Below are 15542 nucleotides of genomic sequence, written 5' to 3'. Positions count from 1 at the left end.
AAATTAACTCCCCATTTTCTTTTAACTTTAAGAAAGTGTAGGATGTGAGGTTTTCATATATGCTTCATTAAATATTTTCTCCTTCCTTTCCATTTTTTTTTAAAACTAAAGTACAAACATAACGTATGAGTATTATGTATAGGCTCAAAAAGCAAAATATGATCTGGGGAATCTCTGAGGACCTATGCAGCATCAATCTGGAATATGTTAGTATAGCTGCATGCATCTGGCCTCATGGTGATGTGCAATAGCAGAAAGCATACTTTGTATAATTATTTAACATTTGCTGCAAATTATTCACACTCCCAGTCAACATTATAAGATTGTCTCTATATAAAATTTTATGTACATTCATATCCCCACACCAATGCATCTGTAATATCATACAGGCATTTTCTATGAATACATTCATTAAACAGTTGAAGGGATTCTACATACTACCTGTCTTATTCCCCGCTATGTGAATAATTTGCAGCAAATGTTAACCATTTGCTAAGTACTATGTTTATTCTGTCGTGTTTTACTTCCACCATAAAACTGTTATTACAGAATTCAGTAACTAACCTCCAACTTCATTTTTGTACAGAGCATTCCATGGTTGAGTCCATTAACATTGTAATGCACTTTTATTAAATCAACCAAAATATAATAAACTTTTTCACATTTGTGCTTTTCTCAGTGAACTGCTGAAGGGCAAAAATTAGCTTGTAAGTTCTCAACGTTATTTAAAGCAAGGGTGTCAAACTCAAGGCCTGCAGGCTGGATCCATCCCACAGGATGCTTAAATCTGGCCCGTGGGGCCGGCCTGGAAATACCAAAGGACGGGCCTGCGATGCCTCTGTCGGCTGAAAATGGCTGCATGGGGACCCCACACAGCCTGTTTTGGCCCATTTTGACAGGATGTTGTAGGAGGCGTCCGTCCCATCTCTCCCCCCCCCCGGTCCCTCCCAGCCCGTGGAGGAGAAATCCAGTTTGACACCCCTGATTTGCAGTCTCTCTATATTGCCCATTCCATAAGGATTCCCAGGTCATATCTGGACAAACACTATGCTTAATCATTTTTCTGTGGGGAACATTTGCAGATGAACAAGCCTGAAGCAGGCAAGCTTGCAGATACCTAGAAACGACACCTTAGGATACTTTACAAGTTAAAACTAGAACTTTGAACTGTATTCAGACACCCATTGAAAGCTATCTCCCAAACAGGTTCTATATGTTGCTCCTGGTTCTTATACAAGAGTGGGCAACTGAACCAACTGCTGCTCTTGGCAGTTTTCAAATATAATGTAAAACTCATTGCAGTAATTGGACTGAGAGATGTTGAGAGTATGGCAGCGGTGGCTTCTGGATCCCGTTGCAATGGGGCTCGGCGTCCACCACATGAATGTGCGCAGCGCGTGTGCACGCATGCACACTTACCTCCTGGGACACTCTGCAACGTTCCAGCAGCTTGACGGAGTGCCGTGCAGGCACCGTACGGTCGGTGTGCGGAAGCCCCGAAGAGGTCAACTACAGGTAAGGACAGAGGGCAAGCAGGTGGGCTCTCCGGAGCACCGTACCGAAACGGTACCTGGTACTTCCGGCAAGCACCGGTACGCCCGTACCCGGGCATACCGGTCGTAACCCACCACTGGAGTATGGGTATCTATTACCAGGCTTTCATGCTTCAGGAACTGCTGTAATTGGTGCACCAGAGGAAGCTGAGCAAAGGCCCTTGGCACAACTTTCAGTTGCTTATCTAGAAATAGATGCAAGTCTAGCATCCTCCTTCAAAGAGTTTTCGTACCCAGAGTTAAGCATTGGGACAGCTGGTGTTAGACGGTTTTGTGATTATTAATCCATGTTCTGGAATACGTGGAGTGTGTTCAGCAACAACTGCAGTTTAGGAGAGAAGGATTACAGCAGTATCCAGTTTTTTTTAATGTATTAAACCAGTGTTTCTCAACCTGGTGGATTCTGGGAATTGAAGTCCACAGGACTTAAAGTCACCAAGGTTGAGAAACACTGTATTAAACGGTCAGTTCGACAGTAGGAATGGCATTATGTTTGAGATGGAGTGCAGTAATCATTGTCTCACAACCAAAATTGGGCTTAAACTTCTATTGCTAAATACTGTAAGTGTTAAATGAGTCACGCTTAATTTTACGACCCTTTTTGCTGCAATCATTAAGTGAACGATGCAGTCATTAAGCAGATCATATAGTTGTTATATGAACCTGGCTTTCCCCCATTGACTTTGCTTGTCAGAAATCCCTGAGAAGTTTATAAATGGTATAGACTTCTAGGACACTGCAACTGTCATAAATACATGTAGTCCTTGACTGATGACCAAAATTGACTCGTAATTTATGTTGCTAACTGAGAAAATTGTTAAGTGAGTTTTCCCCCAATTTATGACTTTTCTTGCCACAGTTGTTAAGTGAATCACTGTGGTTGTTAAATTAGTAACACAGTTGTTAAGTGAACCTGGCTTCCCCATTGACTTTGCTTGTCGGAAGGTCGCAAAAGATGATTGCATGACTCCAGGACACTGCAGTGGTCATAAGTATGGAACAATTGCCAAGCGTCTGAATTTTGATCACATGATCATGGGGATGCTGCAAAGGTCATAACTATGAAAACCCAGTCATAAAGCACTTCTTCAGTGCTGTTGTAATTTTGAATGGTCACTAAATGAACTGTTGTAAGTCAGGGACTATGTATATCCAGGTTGCCAACCACTCAGAGTTTGATTACATGACTACAGGGACGCTTCACCGGTGATACGTTCAAAAACCAGTCATAAGTCATTTTTTTCAGCACTTTCATAACTCTAAACACTTATTGGTATTAAGCAAATGGCCATAAGTCGAGAATTACCTGGATGCATTTCTCAAGCCTGAAATATGCTATCAGTCAAATATATTTTTTGTGGCGGTTTGTTCCATGATAAAAACAGTTGGGCTTTTCGTTTCTTTATATTGTTTGCATTATGCACAATATTTAGCTACTGTGTATGCCATTTATTTTGATGTGAGAAGAAAAGTATCATGATTAGGCTTGCTCGGGTTTTTTGCTGCACAGAACTGATTTTGTATCTTTTAGTTTAATTTACTCCTTTTGTCATCTTATAGATGACAGTATAGATCAACTAATTATAGTTGACACTTTGATTGCTAAATAAGTGTGTGAAATCTAGGTACTCAGCTAAACTGATTGTGTATCTCACTATATTATATTTTGTGTGGAATATCGTTTCAGCAGCAACTGTATATCTGCCCTGCAATTTCAGTGCATCTCTTAAATACAAAAAATCTTAGCTTTCCAGCTATATTTGGATAGGAATATATTTGCATACACTATGCATTTGTTTGATTTGGTTTTGTTAAAATAGGAATACTCTGCTCTCAGTATAAAGTTATAGGCATGGTGGCGCAGTGGTTAGAATGCAGTAGTGCAGGCTAACACTGCCCACTGCTGGGAGTTTGATCCCGACCGGTTCAAGGTTGACTCAACCTTGCGGCAATATGCTGGCTCTAAACCACATAGAAAGTCCTTCATAAAGCACTATGAAGTGCTATATAAGTCTTAAATGCTATTGCTATGGCTATTTCCCCCCCTTCCCAGATTGCATTTTTAAAAGATTGTAGCCAGATGCTGACTGTTGGGGGGGGGGAATTAAGTAGAAGTTTCTAAAGCAATGGTATGTATGTGAGAGAAGATCGCTGTGATTTTATTCAGTTCTGGGTTAATCAGGAAAGGATGATACAGTGGTACTGATTTGCATTTTTTTTTTCATTCCAAGAAAAATAGTTAAATATACATTTGTCAAACTATTCCATATTTGAAACTCTAAATTTAGCTCTCGTTACTGCTAGAATAAAAACTTTCAGATCTTACTTCCTGTTCCCCACTCGACCCCAAAAAAGGAGGAGCTCAGGTTGCCATAGAGATTAGAGTTGTGTGCCATAGGGAGACAATGTAGATTAGAATACCAGGAAGGAAGGAAGAGTGAGTGATGTCACTAATTCCCTCTATAGTACTGGCACATTAGTCAACAGTAGAGCCAATTCATATAATCACAGAGGAATTTGCAAAAATTTCTGAGATGGTGGTGTTATTGGTATATCTAGAACAACACTGTATGGATATTATTTTGTCGTCCCTTCCTCTTCTGAAGGCTTATGTTTGGAATTTTAAGTATTGCATCATAGAGATCCACACATTTTCAGAACTTAATTTCATTAGTAGTTTCCCAACTTCTGAAATAAAGCCTAAAACAGCATCACATGTGTTATCTCCTAGTTCTAGTTTGAATATGGATACTCTTGAGTATGTATAGTTTTCAATTTTCATCCACCAGTTACATTTTCAGATGTTATGCTGTAGTAAATTTGTAGCCTGGAACATTAACTGAGAGTGATAAAAATGAATAAAAGAGAGTGAATAAATAGAGTACATGGCTTTGCTAAATACCGAGGTATACATTTCACATGGAAAGTTAGGGTATTGGATTTTAATGTTTGAAATGGCTGCTGACAAACTCCTGTGCATGATTAAGGTTTCTGGGCATGTTGTAGGAATACCTCTATGCAATCACAGTGTTTATCCATGATACCTCCTTGGTATTCCTTAACAAGACCTAGGAACCAATTAAATTGGTTCCTTGGTGTTGTTCCTAGTTCTTATGTATTTAAGGGGAAGTCAGTAAAGCTAGACAAACTGTCCGAGGAATATCTATGCCCGATTGCAGATTTTCAGAGAACTAAAAATGAAGTTTGAAAACTAATTAACTACTTTTTCTATTTATTATTCAACTTTAGGTGCATGCTGTGCATCAAAATCATGATTAATTGCATAGCAAATAAGATGCGTAGTTTCTTATCTGTGGGATAAGATTAATACAGTTTATTGTCCCTATTTTGTTTTCAGGAAATATTTGTTTTCACAGCTAGTCATCTGGATTGAAAAATACATTCATATATGCCTTCTGTTGAAATTAGTGCATGGCAGAAAGATTGCATTCACACCCACATGCAGATTTGGATTATGATTCTAGAAAAATACTCCAAATATTTTCTTAAAAAAGAAAACAAAACTTCTGCATGAGCACAGGCACTTTTGGCTAATCAAGAATGTGTGAATATGTAAAAGTACTTTTTTAGTACTGAATAATATATAAATATCATATGAAAACTTTTTGTACAATATAAAACTATGTGTACATGCCAAATTGGAAATACCCTTTTTTTCTTACTGTACAGGGAGATTCATTTATTCTCCCGCAGCGCACAGAGAAAGAACCGGGTAAGACCAACGCTCCTTCTATATATACATGCATATATACAAGGAGAAAACATATATTTTGTATATATCCAATATACAGGGATACTGTTTAATAGTAAATCAGGTGTTGTTACATTGTTGGTAAGGACTTTCTGAGTTAATTGATCTGTCAATGGCTATTTGTATGCTTTTAATAATCAGGAATTGACTGTAATGAGACAAAGGAATATTGAAATTAGGTGTAGTCACAAGCTAGAACAATTGAGTTTGGAGATCCATCTGTTCTGGGAAGAAGAAAAAACTGGTGAATGTTACTTTTTTGTGCACTGTAGATGCAGTATATAAAACTAAATTATGTCCTGCTTAAATTCTTCCATTTTTTATTTGGATCTCTACTTCCTAACCTCAGTTATCTCTGTATTTCGTATAAAAGCTATTAAGCTGTTGTCCTAACTCTTAGTAACAGTTTTTCAGCTTGTGTCCTTGAGTTCTCCATAATAGCCACTCCTGCAGAGAATAATTATTCAATAAGAGACATCAGCAAGTTGTTGACCTGTAAAATTAGTAGCACCAGTTACCTCCTGGGGGATATGCCAGGGCTGCCCGCTAGTTCTCCCCCTCTCCACAGAAAGTGAGATTTAATTATTGTTATGGTACAAAGATTGGGAACTGTGGGAAAGACATCCATTTACCGAAAACAGTGTGGTTTTTAAATTATATTGATACCTTCTTTCTGCTTTTAATTCTTCACATAAAGATGCTCAATGTTTTGTCTTCCTTCTAGTCATTTCGTCATCAAGCAAATGTTTAAACACTTCAGCTGTCTAAAATGGACCATGAAGTATTTTATTTGTTGCTTCAATATCCAGTGATTGCTTGATATTGTCAGTAAACACAATGTATATGTCACTGAACATCAAATTGTAGTTTACCAAATGGCAATGTACCCGTTAATAGAAATTTCCTTTGTATGCACAACTAGTTTTAAAATAAGTGGTGCCTCTTTGCTATTTTTGCTATTATTATTTTGTGTTAAGAAGTGATTTAGAGATAAATATGGGTATTTGAAAGATTAATGGAGACAACTTCTATAATACTGAGTAATTTATAATTATACTTATTTGTGTTTGTATACTGCTATTTCTTCTAGCAGACCCAGAGCAGTGTAGTTTTATTTCTTGTTCTACTATTAATGGAGCTACTGTGATAAAATTGTTACATTACAAAAAGAAGAAGAAATAAACCTCTTATGTAAAAAATCAATCTGACGTCCGATTCTATATTTAGCAATATGTGCGCTTATCCCTGCTCACTTCCTGAAATAATTAGACAGCACAAGTTGCCAGAATAAAAACCTTTCATTTTTAAAGAAGAGATTAAAAAAGCACAATATAAAAAAACCATGTTTTCTCTGTACGACTTTATACATGAAATGTTATTTGACAGAGATGACAAGAATGCAACATGCTTATAGAATCCTCTAGATCAGATTAAATATTTTAACCTTCACATGACATCTTAATTTTTGTAAAATAATGTTTCAAATTATGAAATTCTTGAATTAAATAAGGTAATGTATTATGTCTGATAACTTCCTACTTATATTTTATAATTAATTTTTGATGTTTTTACCTTGGCAAAATGCCTTATTATTTGAATTTATTCTCTCCAATCCTGCAAGAATCCAGGCAGGAAATAACTGTTCTTGCACAATACTGTATCACAGATATGAATGTGGAAAATATATTATCTAGAACCTTTATAACTAAAACAAGTATCCTATAAATTAACTATATAATCATTTGTTCCTAGGAAAAGATTTACCTCTTTTCATTTCATATTAGAATGTTTTCAGGTATTCTGGATAGATATCCTTTTATGTAGAGGTGGTATTCAGCTGGTTCTGACCAGCCTTGGAGAACCGGTAGTAAAAATTTTGAGTAGTTTGGAGAACCGGTAAATACCACCTCTGATTGGCCCCACCCCCATCTATTCTCTGCCTTCCGAGTCCCAGCTGATTGGGAGGCAATGGGGATTTTGCAGTAACCTTCCCCTGGAATCGGGAGGGAATGGAGATTTTATAGTATCCTTCCCCTGCCACGCCCACTAAGCCACGCCCACCAAGCCATACCCACAGAACTGGTAGTAAAAATTTTTGAATCCCACCATTGCTTTTATGGTTTCACAAACTATCATCTTTCCTTTATTTCAGAATGAGCCTCTGACTTCCAGTTATCATGGATACCCAGGAAGGGACAGTCAGGTAAGAATCTTTTTATTAACTGGATTATTATTAATATCATGATTATGTGATGGCTTCTGTTGTAATAATGTTTTATTGGGATTTGTAATTATCCCTGTAGACCTGTACAGGTTTTAGAGCAGCTATTTCCCATATTGTGGAAAAAAGAGAGAAGCCATCCATCTTCCTCTTGGTGAGTTTTTGAATTGCTATAACTAGAAGAGCTATTGGAAGTAGACCATAGTAGACAATGCCTCTGCAGAACTTTCTTTGAGTGAGGGCAAAAGAGGAAGTCACATGCCAACATGATTGTGGTGATCACAGTGATATAGACTTAGAAAACCGAAGGCATGAATGAGGAAGTGAGTAATTACTCTGTTGCTATGGCAAAGAGGATGTCATCTGTTCCACTTTGCAGCCTATTTTGCAAAAAGGTAAAATAAATCAAGGCACAAAAAAACGCTAAAGAATATAGTAGGCAGGTAGCCAGCAAGCATTTCTGAGGGAGAAAAATGAGTTCTGTTACTTTTTTATCCAATGACTGGATGGACATCAGAGGGTGTTATGCACAATACTGAAAACATAGCCCCTCTTACCAGATTTATGTTCAGAATGTTATGTTTTCCAAATGCTTATATTTTAATTGTAAAAAATAAATAGAAAGAAGGAAATAGAGGAAATGAAAGATGTTCAGTGTAAAGTATAAATTTGTAACCTTAAAGTATAATACTAATTGAGTAAAATCAATAAAAAATTATTTTTTTAAGGGAATAATCTAGGAAGCAAGTTAATAACAGTTTTATTGGCAAAACGATTGTAAAATGTTTTGTCAATATAATCCATGCTTTTTGATATAAACTTATGAATAGTAAGCAATCATCATATAATTTATGTTTGTTAAAAGAAACAAAAATTAACTCTAGTGTGAAAAAGCTTTTGAATGATAGTGTATGGCCCTGTTGTCCTTGATTTATCCATATAATCCAGTGAGCTGGATATTAATTAAAAATAAATGGTAAATCTTAGCAGAAAAGCTGGGTCAGAATGACAACAGTAATGCCCTTTCAGAGATTGAAGAGAAAGGGATTGCAAGAAAGTAAGCTGTTTGCTCTTCTATGCGTCAAAAGCAGTGCAATCACACTGCACTGCTTTTGATGCATAGCCCAAGCCTGGGGAACCATGGGTGGACTATGCAAAAGCTTATAGTACTCTCTTTAGTACTTTACATCTCTTTAGTAATCAATTTTATAGGCAATCTCTCCTTTTGCTTGGCCATTCACAGTTGCAAAGGAAGAGAGTAAGCTGTTTGCTAAGCACACCCACGGTTCCCATCCCTAGGCTGCAGCACAAATGTATTGCTTTTGATGTATAAAAAATAACCAGCAATCACTTGAGCATTCCAAAGGACAAGAAAGTGGTTAGGAAGCAACTAAAGCTGAACTTGTGAAACTGAGTAGTCTTTCCAGCTGTGATTTCCAACTTGCTCTTTGCTTAGAAGCAAAGAGTTCCAGTTAGGCTTATTAAGCAAGAACTATCTGTAGATTTGCTTTAAAAAATCTAATAATCATATTTATTGCAAATTACTGAAACAAGTTGCAAGTTTTGAATTATTGTGTAATATAAATAGCTTTTTGTTTAAGTAATAAGGCTCATATTTCTTGATAGGATGGGCATTCTGAATCTGTTCTAGATTGGGTTGTTTTTTTTAAAAAAAAGGAAAATAAATGTAGCTCGGATCTTTAAAGAAATTTAATCATAATAAGATTTTAGGAATTGTATGGGCATGTGTAAAGGTAATTGTATTATTCAATAAATATGAATGCTCAGAAATAGGCTTTAAATTCCAATTATCAGGTTGATCTGTTTGATACAGAAACAGTTGCTATGCTTTTTTTTTTACTTACATTAATAAGATTTCAAAGCTTTTAACTAATTTCACTGGGAACTCCTAATATGACTAAATTCTCTGTAACCATAGATCTTATGGGTGACTCTGTGTGTGTATGGAGGGTTCTAATGTTGAACATAATTGTGAGAAGCAAATTATACTTTAGAAAACACCCACTATTTTCTATTGCAGATGAATTTACTTTAACAATAATTATATCTTATCAACTATTTCCCCATGCCTTATTGAACAAATAATAACTTTGAATGTAGCCTTATCTGATTCAGCGTATGTTCATTTGAACTCCTTATAGGCAATGTTAGTATTTGAAGGCTATTTAATCCATATTGAAATGGTTTAGACACATTTCTGCCTGTATAGATGGCTATGAGTAATTAATAGTCTATTCCCAATCTGTTGTATTTAAGTAAAAAATGTTTTACAGAATATGACTTTTTCAGATTTAATTTGTCAACCTGCCATATCCCAGCAATATGCTTCCTTCAGCCTAGTTTTTAATCCTTTTTAATCCATACCACTGAGAAAGCAGATATTTTCACATTATTTAAAAATTGCAACCTGGTATGACTTAGATTACTTCAATCAATTGTACTGCATTCTCATCAAAAATGCATTGAGGTAGGCAAGATCAGGAAACAGCAAGGATATCAGGAATTAATTCATTTGTGTTATAGAATATAGTAACAGAATGTTGAAAACTGTCCAAAATATCCCTCTGCCCTTTTTCATACCAATCAGAATCAAGGCAGAGTTATTTTCCTTTACTTTCTGATGCCTTCTCATTTACCAGGATTGAATTGTTTACTCTCCCATAACGGTTGGTGCATTCCTTCCTTCCTTAAGGTTATCTCCAGGCTCCTCTAAACCTTCCTTAAATTTTCTACGATTACAGAATTGCAATGCTATTCACATATGCATAACCTGAAGATCATTCTTTTCTATGTCCTATTCTACACAAACGATGCAGCACAATAAAAATTAATTTGCAACAAGTATTATAGAAAAGTATTATAACATGTGAAATAGCAGCTCAAGTTTCAACTAGTTCTCCTTGATTTATGTGAATTAAAGGATTGTTTATGATATATTTATGGTAGAAATTGGTATTAAAGACATTCTTGTAAGTGAATGCACATTATGCCTAAAGTCAATAAAACAGTATTATCCTTGATTATAATCCCTGATGTAATTAACTTAAGAAATCTAATAAGGTCTTAAAGTCCTCAGAATTCCCAGCTATCATGGCTGTCTTGACATTCTAGTCCACAGCTTCTAACATCGGGTTAGAAAAGGCTGTCTTCAGATTTCTAAATTAGAAACCAGAGGATTTCTATACTAAAGGTTTGAAGTTTCTGCTCTTCCTACCAGCCTGCCCGCCCGCCTGCATTTTAAAAGAAAAGGTGTTTTAGGTCTGCCTTTGAATGTGTGGCCAGTAGAACAGAGACAGATGCTTCCTTGGCACGTTTCCTGAAGCACTTTATGAGTGTTGTTTGTTTATATGTGCTTCTCCTTCCCATGTAAGATCTTCTGGGTGATATTGCTTAAACTTTTGTTAACTAAGCACCCTCTAGTGGAGGAATGTCATGTTTCATTACAAAATAAACATTTCCCCCTCTTTCTGCTTATTTCTTTCTGCCCTTGACTTACAACCACAATTGAGTCCAAAAATTCTCTTGCTTGCTAAGTGAAGCATTTTTTAAAGTGAGTTTTGTCCCATGTTAACAATCTTTCTTGCCACAGTTGCGAAGTGAATCCCTGCAGCTGTTAAGCTGTTAAGGAGAATATTTGTAGCTCAGGATTGACTTGACCTAATTTAGCAATAGCAATAGCAATAGCAGTTAGATTATATACCACTTCATAGGGCTTTCAGCCCTCTCTAAGTGGTTTACAGAATCAGCATATCGCCCCCACAATCTGGGTCTTCATTTTACCCACCTCAGAAGGATGGAAGGCTGAGTCAACCCTGAGCCGGTGAGATTTGAACCGCTGAACTGCTGAACTAGCAGTCAGCTGAAGTGGCCTGCAGTACTGCACTCTACCCACTGTGCCACCTCGGCTCTGGGTAATGAAACGTCTGCAAGAAAACAAGCAAGCTCAGAGAGCGTCAAGGATCACTCAGTTGTTAAGTTGGTAACATGGTTGTTAAGTGAATCTGGCTTCCCCATTGACTTTGCTTGTCAGAAAGTTATAAAAGGGGATCGCATGACCCCAGGACACTGCAACGTCATAAATATGAGCCAGTTTGCCAAGTGTCCGAACTTTTATCAAATGACCATGGAGATGCTGCAGTGGTCGTAAGTGTAAAAAACAGTCACTTTTTTCACTGCTTTTGTAACTTTGAACAGTCACTAAATGGACTTTTGTAAATCAAGGATCACCAGTATATTTTAATTATAGCTCTTCTATAGGGCAGAAAGAGAAATATTAACAAAATGTCTTCAGTTTTTGTCAATGTTTATAATTATAAAGTATACACTTTATATACCTTGCATAAATATAATTTTTCGCAGAAACTTTATAAATGAAAATCTGTAGCATTTCTCCTATTTGGTCCTCAGAATTTTGTCCTAATAAATCTGCACAATATCAATTCAGCTTTTCTACAGATTAGATACTTATTCAGTGTTTCATATGACAAACCTGACACACATTCATGTATAATATAATATGCATGGGATCTAACAGAAATCAGAGGAGTATTTCGTTTGCTGTGATAAGTGTCCTGCCTAAAAATTACTTAGTACAGGGTGTTGTGGCCTGTCGGCTGCCAGCAGAACTAGCAGCAGAGTCAGACAAGGGGGAGGGGGGAACCTGGGCCACCTTCCTAGCCTTTGGAAGGCTCTGAGGACGAAACAGATGCAGGGCACTCCCAGGTGGAGTGGCAGCTGTCTTCGGGGCATGAGCTAAGTGACGGGGAGGAACAGATGGGGCCCATCCCAGATGTGCATATGGGTAGGGAAGCAAGGAGAGGAGAGCAATGGAAAGCAATAAGCCGGCTCTCAGGGAAAAGAGGACATAGACACTAGCCAGCCACCCCCTGGCTGGGAAATAAATAGCAGGGGTTTGGGAGTGGCTGGTTGTCACTGACAACCATCCATTTTCCAGTGGCCATTAATCAAGTTGGATTCCTTTCCCAGAACAAAGTTTGTCAGGACTAATGGCTCTGTATTGAAGGTGCCAAGGGAGTTTTCCTGCTGGAAACTAATAGGCTGGGTCAAACACCGAGCAAAATAAATATTCCACAGATTATTATCATCAAAACTACAATTTTATGTTATTATAAAGGAATCTTAAAATAAAAATATTTTAATTATAGGTCTCAGTTTTCAAGGTGTATATAATTTTGAAGCTTTGTGGAGGAAATAAATTACATGAAGAAATCTGTGAAAAGAAAGAATCGAAACCCTTATATACCTTATTCCTTCCATGGTCCATATTCTTTCTCTCAGATGCATTGTTAAGGGGAAAAAGTAGCCAATTGAAGATTAATATTTATTAATTTGCACTGTAATTTAATTTAGGCTTTAATTAGGCAAGAATATATGCCAGGATCCCACAGGTGATCAGTTGCAGTCCATAGTATGTTCTACCAGTATGTAAATTGCTAGTAAATGCAATTGCTAATATGTATATATGTGTCTTATACATGTATTGACCCTTTTGTATAGAAATGCTGTATTTTTCGGACTATAAGGCACTCCAGACTATAAGATGCACCTAGCTTTTGGGGATGAAAACAAGAAAAGAAAAAACCTGCCTCCCCACAACTTGCCTCCTTGTAGCAAACAGCAAACAGTCTGGTCTGTTTCAGCCCAGTCTGATTTAGCACAAGCAGCTTATTGGCAGTTGGATCTGCCCCCCACAATATAGTCTATCAACTGTTCCAGGCTGCGGGGATCTCACCATCCGCTGCTGCCTATCACTGCCTTGCATGCCCCATTCCAGGTGACAGGGTTAGGTGGTGGTGACGATGGGCAGAGGCGGTGGCGATCATCACAGCTTGGAACAGCTGATAGGCGGTATTTTGGGAGGCAAATCCAACCACCAATAAGATGCTCCTGCTAAATCAGGCTGTGCTGAGGCTGACCAGGCTGTTTGCTGTTTGCTACAAGGAGGCAAATTTCTGGGAGGCAGAGGCCAAAGGGTGGGGGCTGGCAGATGGATGGAGCTTCGGCAACATTCACTGTATAAGATTCAGACATTTCCACCCACTTTTGGGGGGTGGGGGAGAGGATATCTTATACATCAAAAAATACGGTACTTGTTTTCAGGAAAAAATAAAACGTGTACATTGATTAAATATGTAAAAATACATGGAATATAAAAATAACAAGAATCGGCTGTTGTATAAAAGTTTTTAACTGATTTATAGTTTTAGAGTTCTTTAATCATAAAGTCTCAAAGCTCCTACAAATGATACAATGCTGGAAAAAAGATGTGGCTCTGAAAAAGTTGACTGTGCCTTGTAAAGCCAAAAAAAAAAGTGGCTCTATTTTTATAGAGAATAAGTTTCAACGTGGCACATTTGGGGAACAATTCTCGTGGCTTAGGTTGCTCTTTGCCATAAGAGGGCACTCATTACTCAGGAACTACTACGTATTATTGGGAACAAATTGAACTCTAGAATAGTTGTCTATATTGTCTAATGTGAAAGAAAAACGAAGCAACCCGAAGCCTATGCCACAGTAGTAATCGCATTCTTACTGCAGAAGCTATTTTGAAAGCTTATTTTCTGGTTGTTTCCAGGAAGCCTTGAAAATACTAATAAAGTTAGGGGGTTGCTTTTGACTTTCCAGAAAGATGTGGAAAAACTGAGGGTTGGAGAAGGAAAATTATTTAGTTCAACTGTTGAATGAGTCTGACCGAGAAAATGAAGAAAAATAAAGGCTATACGATGGTAACTAGTACATGGCTGTGTAAAATAGCTGTGTGCCAACCCATTCCCAATTTCATTTTCCTTAATCAGATTGCTTTATCAAGCACTATCTGAGAAAAATCAAAAGTCTTCCAGCAACAACTTTGTTGTTGTTGTTGTTGTAGAATAAATATATGCAGAATAAATATATGTCACTGGTGTCACCGCATCCCTCGAGACCCAAAGTAGTAAAAGAGGAAGCAAATAATGTTGCCAGGGTTAATTTCTTCTCCCAGCTGCTCCTGACCAGAACACTATATATATTTTGTTGAAAACTTAGGGCATTCTTAAAGCATTGATGATAGAAACTAACAGTAGTAAAACCTTACAGGTTGTATTAGACGGAGGAGAAAACATTGTATATAAGGCTTGTAAAAAACTATACTGTATTTTTGGACTATAAGATGCACTGGAGTATAAGACACACCATGATTTTGAAGAGTTGAATAAAAAAAAAGTTTTTGCACTCTGCAGACCTCCCAAGCACTCTGCAGGAGTCGTTTCTTGCGAAAAAGAAAAAAAAAAGGGGGAGGGGTTATGCAGAGGCTTTGGGAGGCTTGTTTCAGTAGGCTAAAAATGCTGTATTCAGTGTATAAGATGCACCCAGATTTTCACCCTCTTTTTTGAGGGAAAAAGGTGCGTCTTATACTCCAAACATATTGTAAGTAACTTTGAGACACATTTGAACCAAGGAAACTTGTCTTCAGCAACAGCATAAATAAATAAAAAATTAAGACGAACAGGAAGAACAAAATAGTAAATAAAACCTAAAAGTTAGCATAAGTACATTGTCATCAAGAAAGTGATTCAAATTTTGGGTGCGACCCAGAGGCTCTGCAACCTTGTGGTAGAACATTCAATAGAAAATTCAATGCATTAAACATTCTCAGTGCTAGATAATTAAATTCTGTCTTACCTGTCATAATAAACAATATGTTACTTAGATGTTTAATTTTCTGTAGTAGAAGGTCAAATAAGTACAGAGATTTATTTTAAAAGATTAAAATTAATCTTTTATATACTGGTTATCTTCTTCATACAACCTTAATATAATCTTCCATTTTCTCAAATATTGAAGAGGCGTTTTATAAAAATAGAATGAACAGGATTGAATTTCTAAAACTTCAAACTGTCAAACAATATTTAAATAAGATCCTTGCATCTTCAATATTTGATCTCATTGAGAATCCAACAGAAGATAGTGTGTGTGT

At 36.9% G+C, this 15542-nt stretch overlaps 1 protein-coding gene across 9 annotated transcripts in view; it reads left to right on the top strand.

The window, feature by feature from the left end:
• Positions 1–15542, top strand: part of RBFOX2 (RNA binding fox-1 homolog 2) — a 197369-nt gene that overhangs the window by 51004 nt on the left and 130823 nt on the right. For all 9 annotated transcript variants that reach the window (XR_015697713.1, XM_087723134.1, XM_087723138.1 and 6 more), the window contains exon 2: positions 7478–7528. Coding sequence is in view for 8 of the 9 variants with exons in the window: in XM_087723134.1 (XP_087579260.1) it covers positions 7478–7528 (51 nt within the window). In the remaining variant the exon portion in view is untranslated. The remainder of the gene's footprint in view (positions 1–7477; positions 7529–15542) is intronic.

The sequence above is a fragment of the Thamnophis sirtalis genome, unplaced genomic scaffold (genome assembly GCF_051295495.1).
Source record: "Thamnophis sirtalis isolate CommonGarterSnake01/CBP01778 unplaced genomic scaffold, rThaSir2_p1.2 scaffold_9, whole genome shotgun sequence".
Classification (NCBI taxonomy): domain Eukaryota; kingdom Metazoa; phylum Chordata; class Lepidosauria; order Squamata; family Natricidae; genus Thamnophis; species Thamnophis sirtalis.
This window is presented reverse-complemented; position numbering and strand designations above follow the sequence as displayed.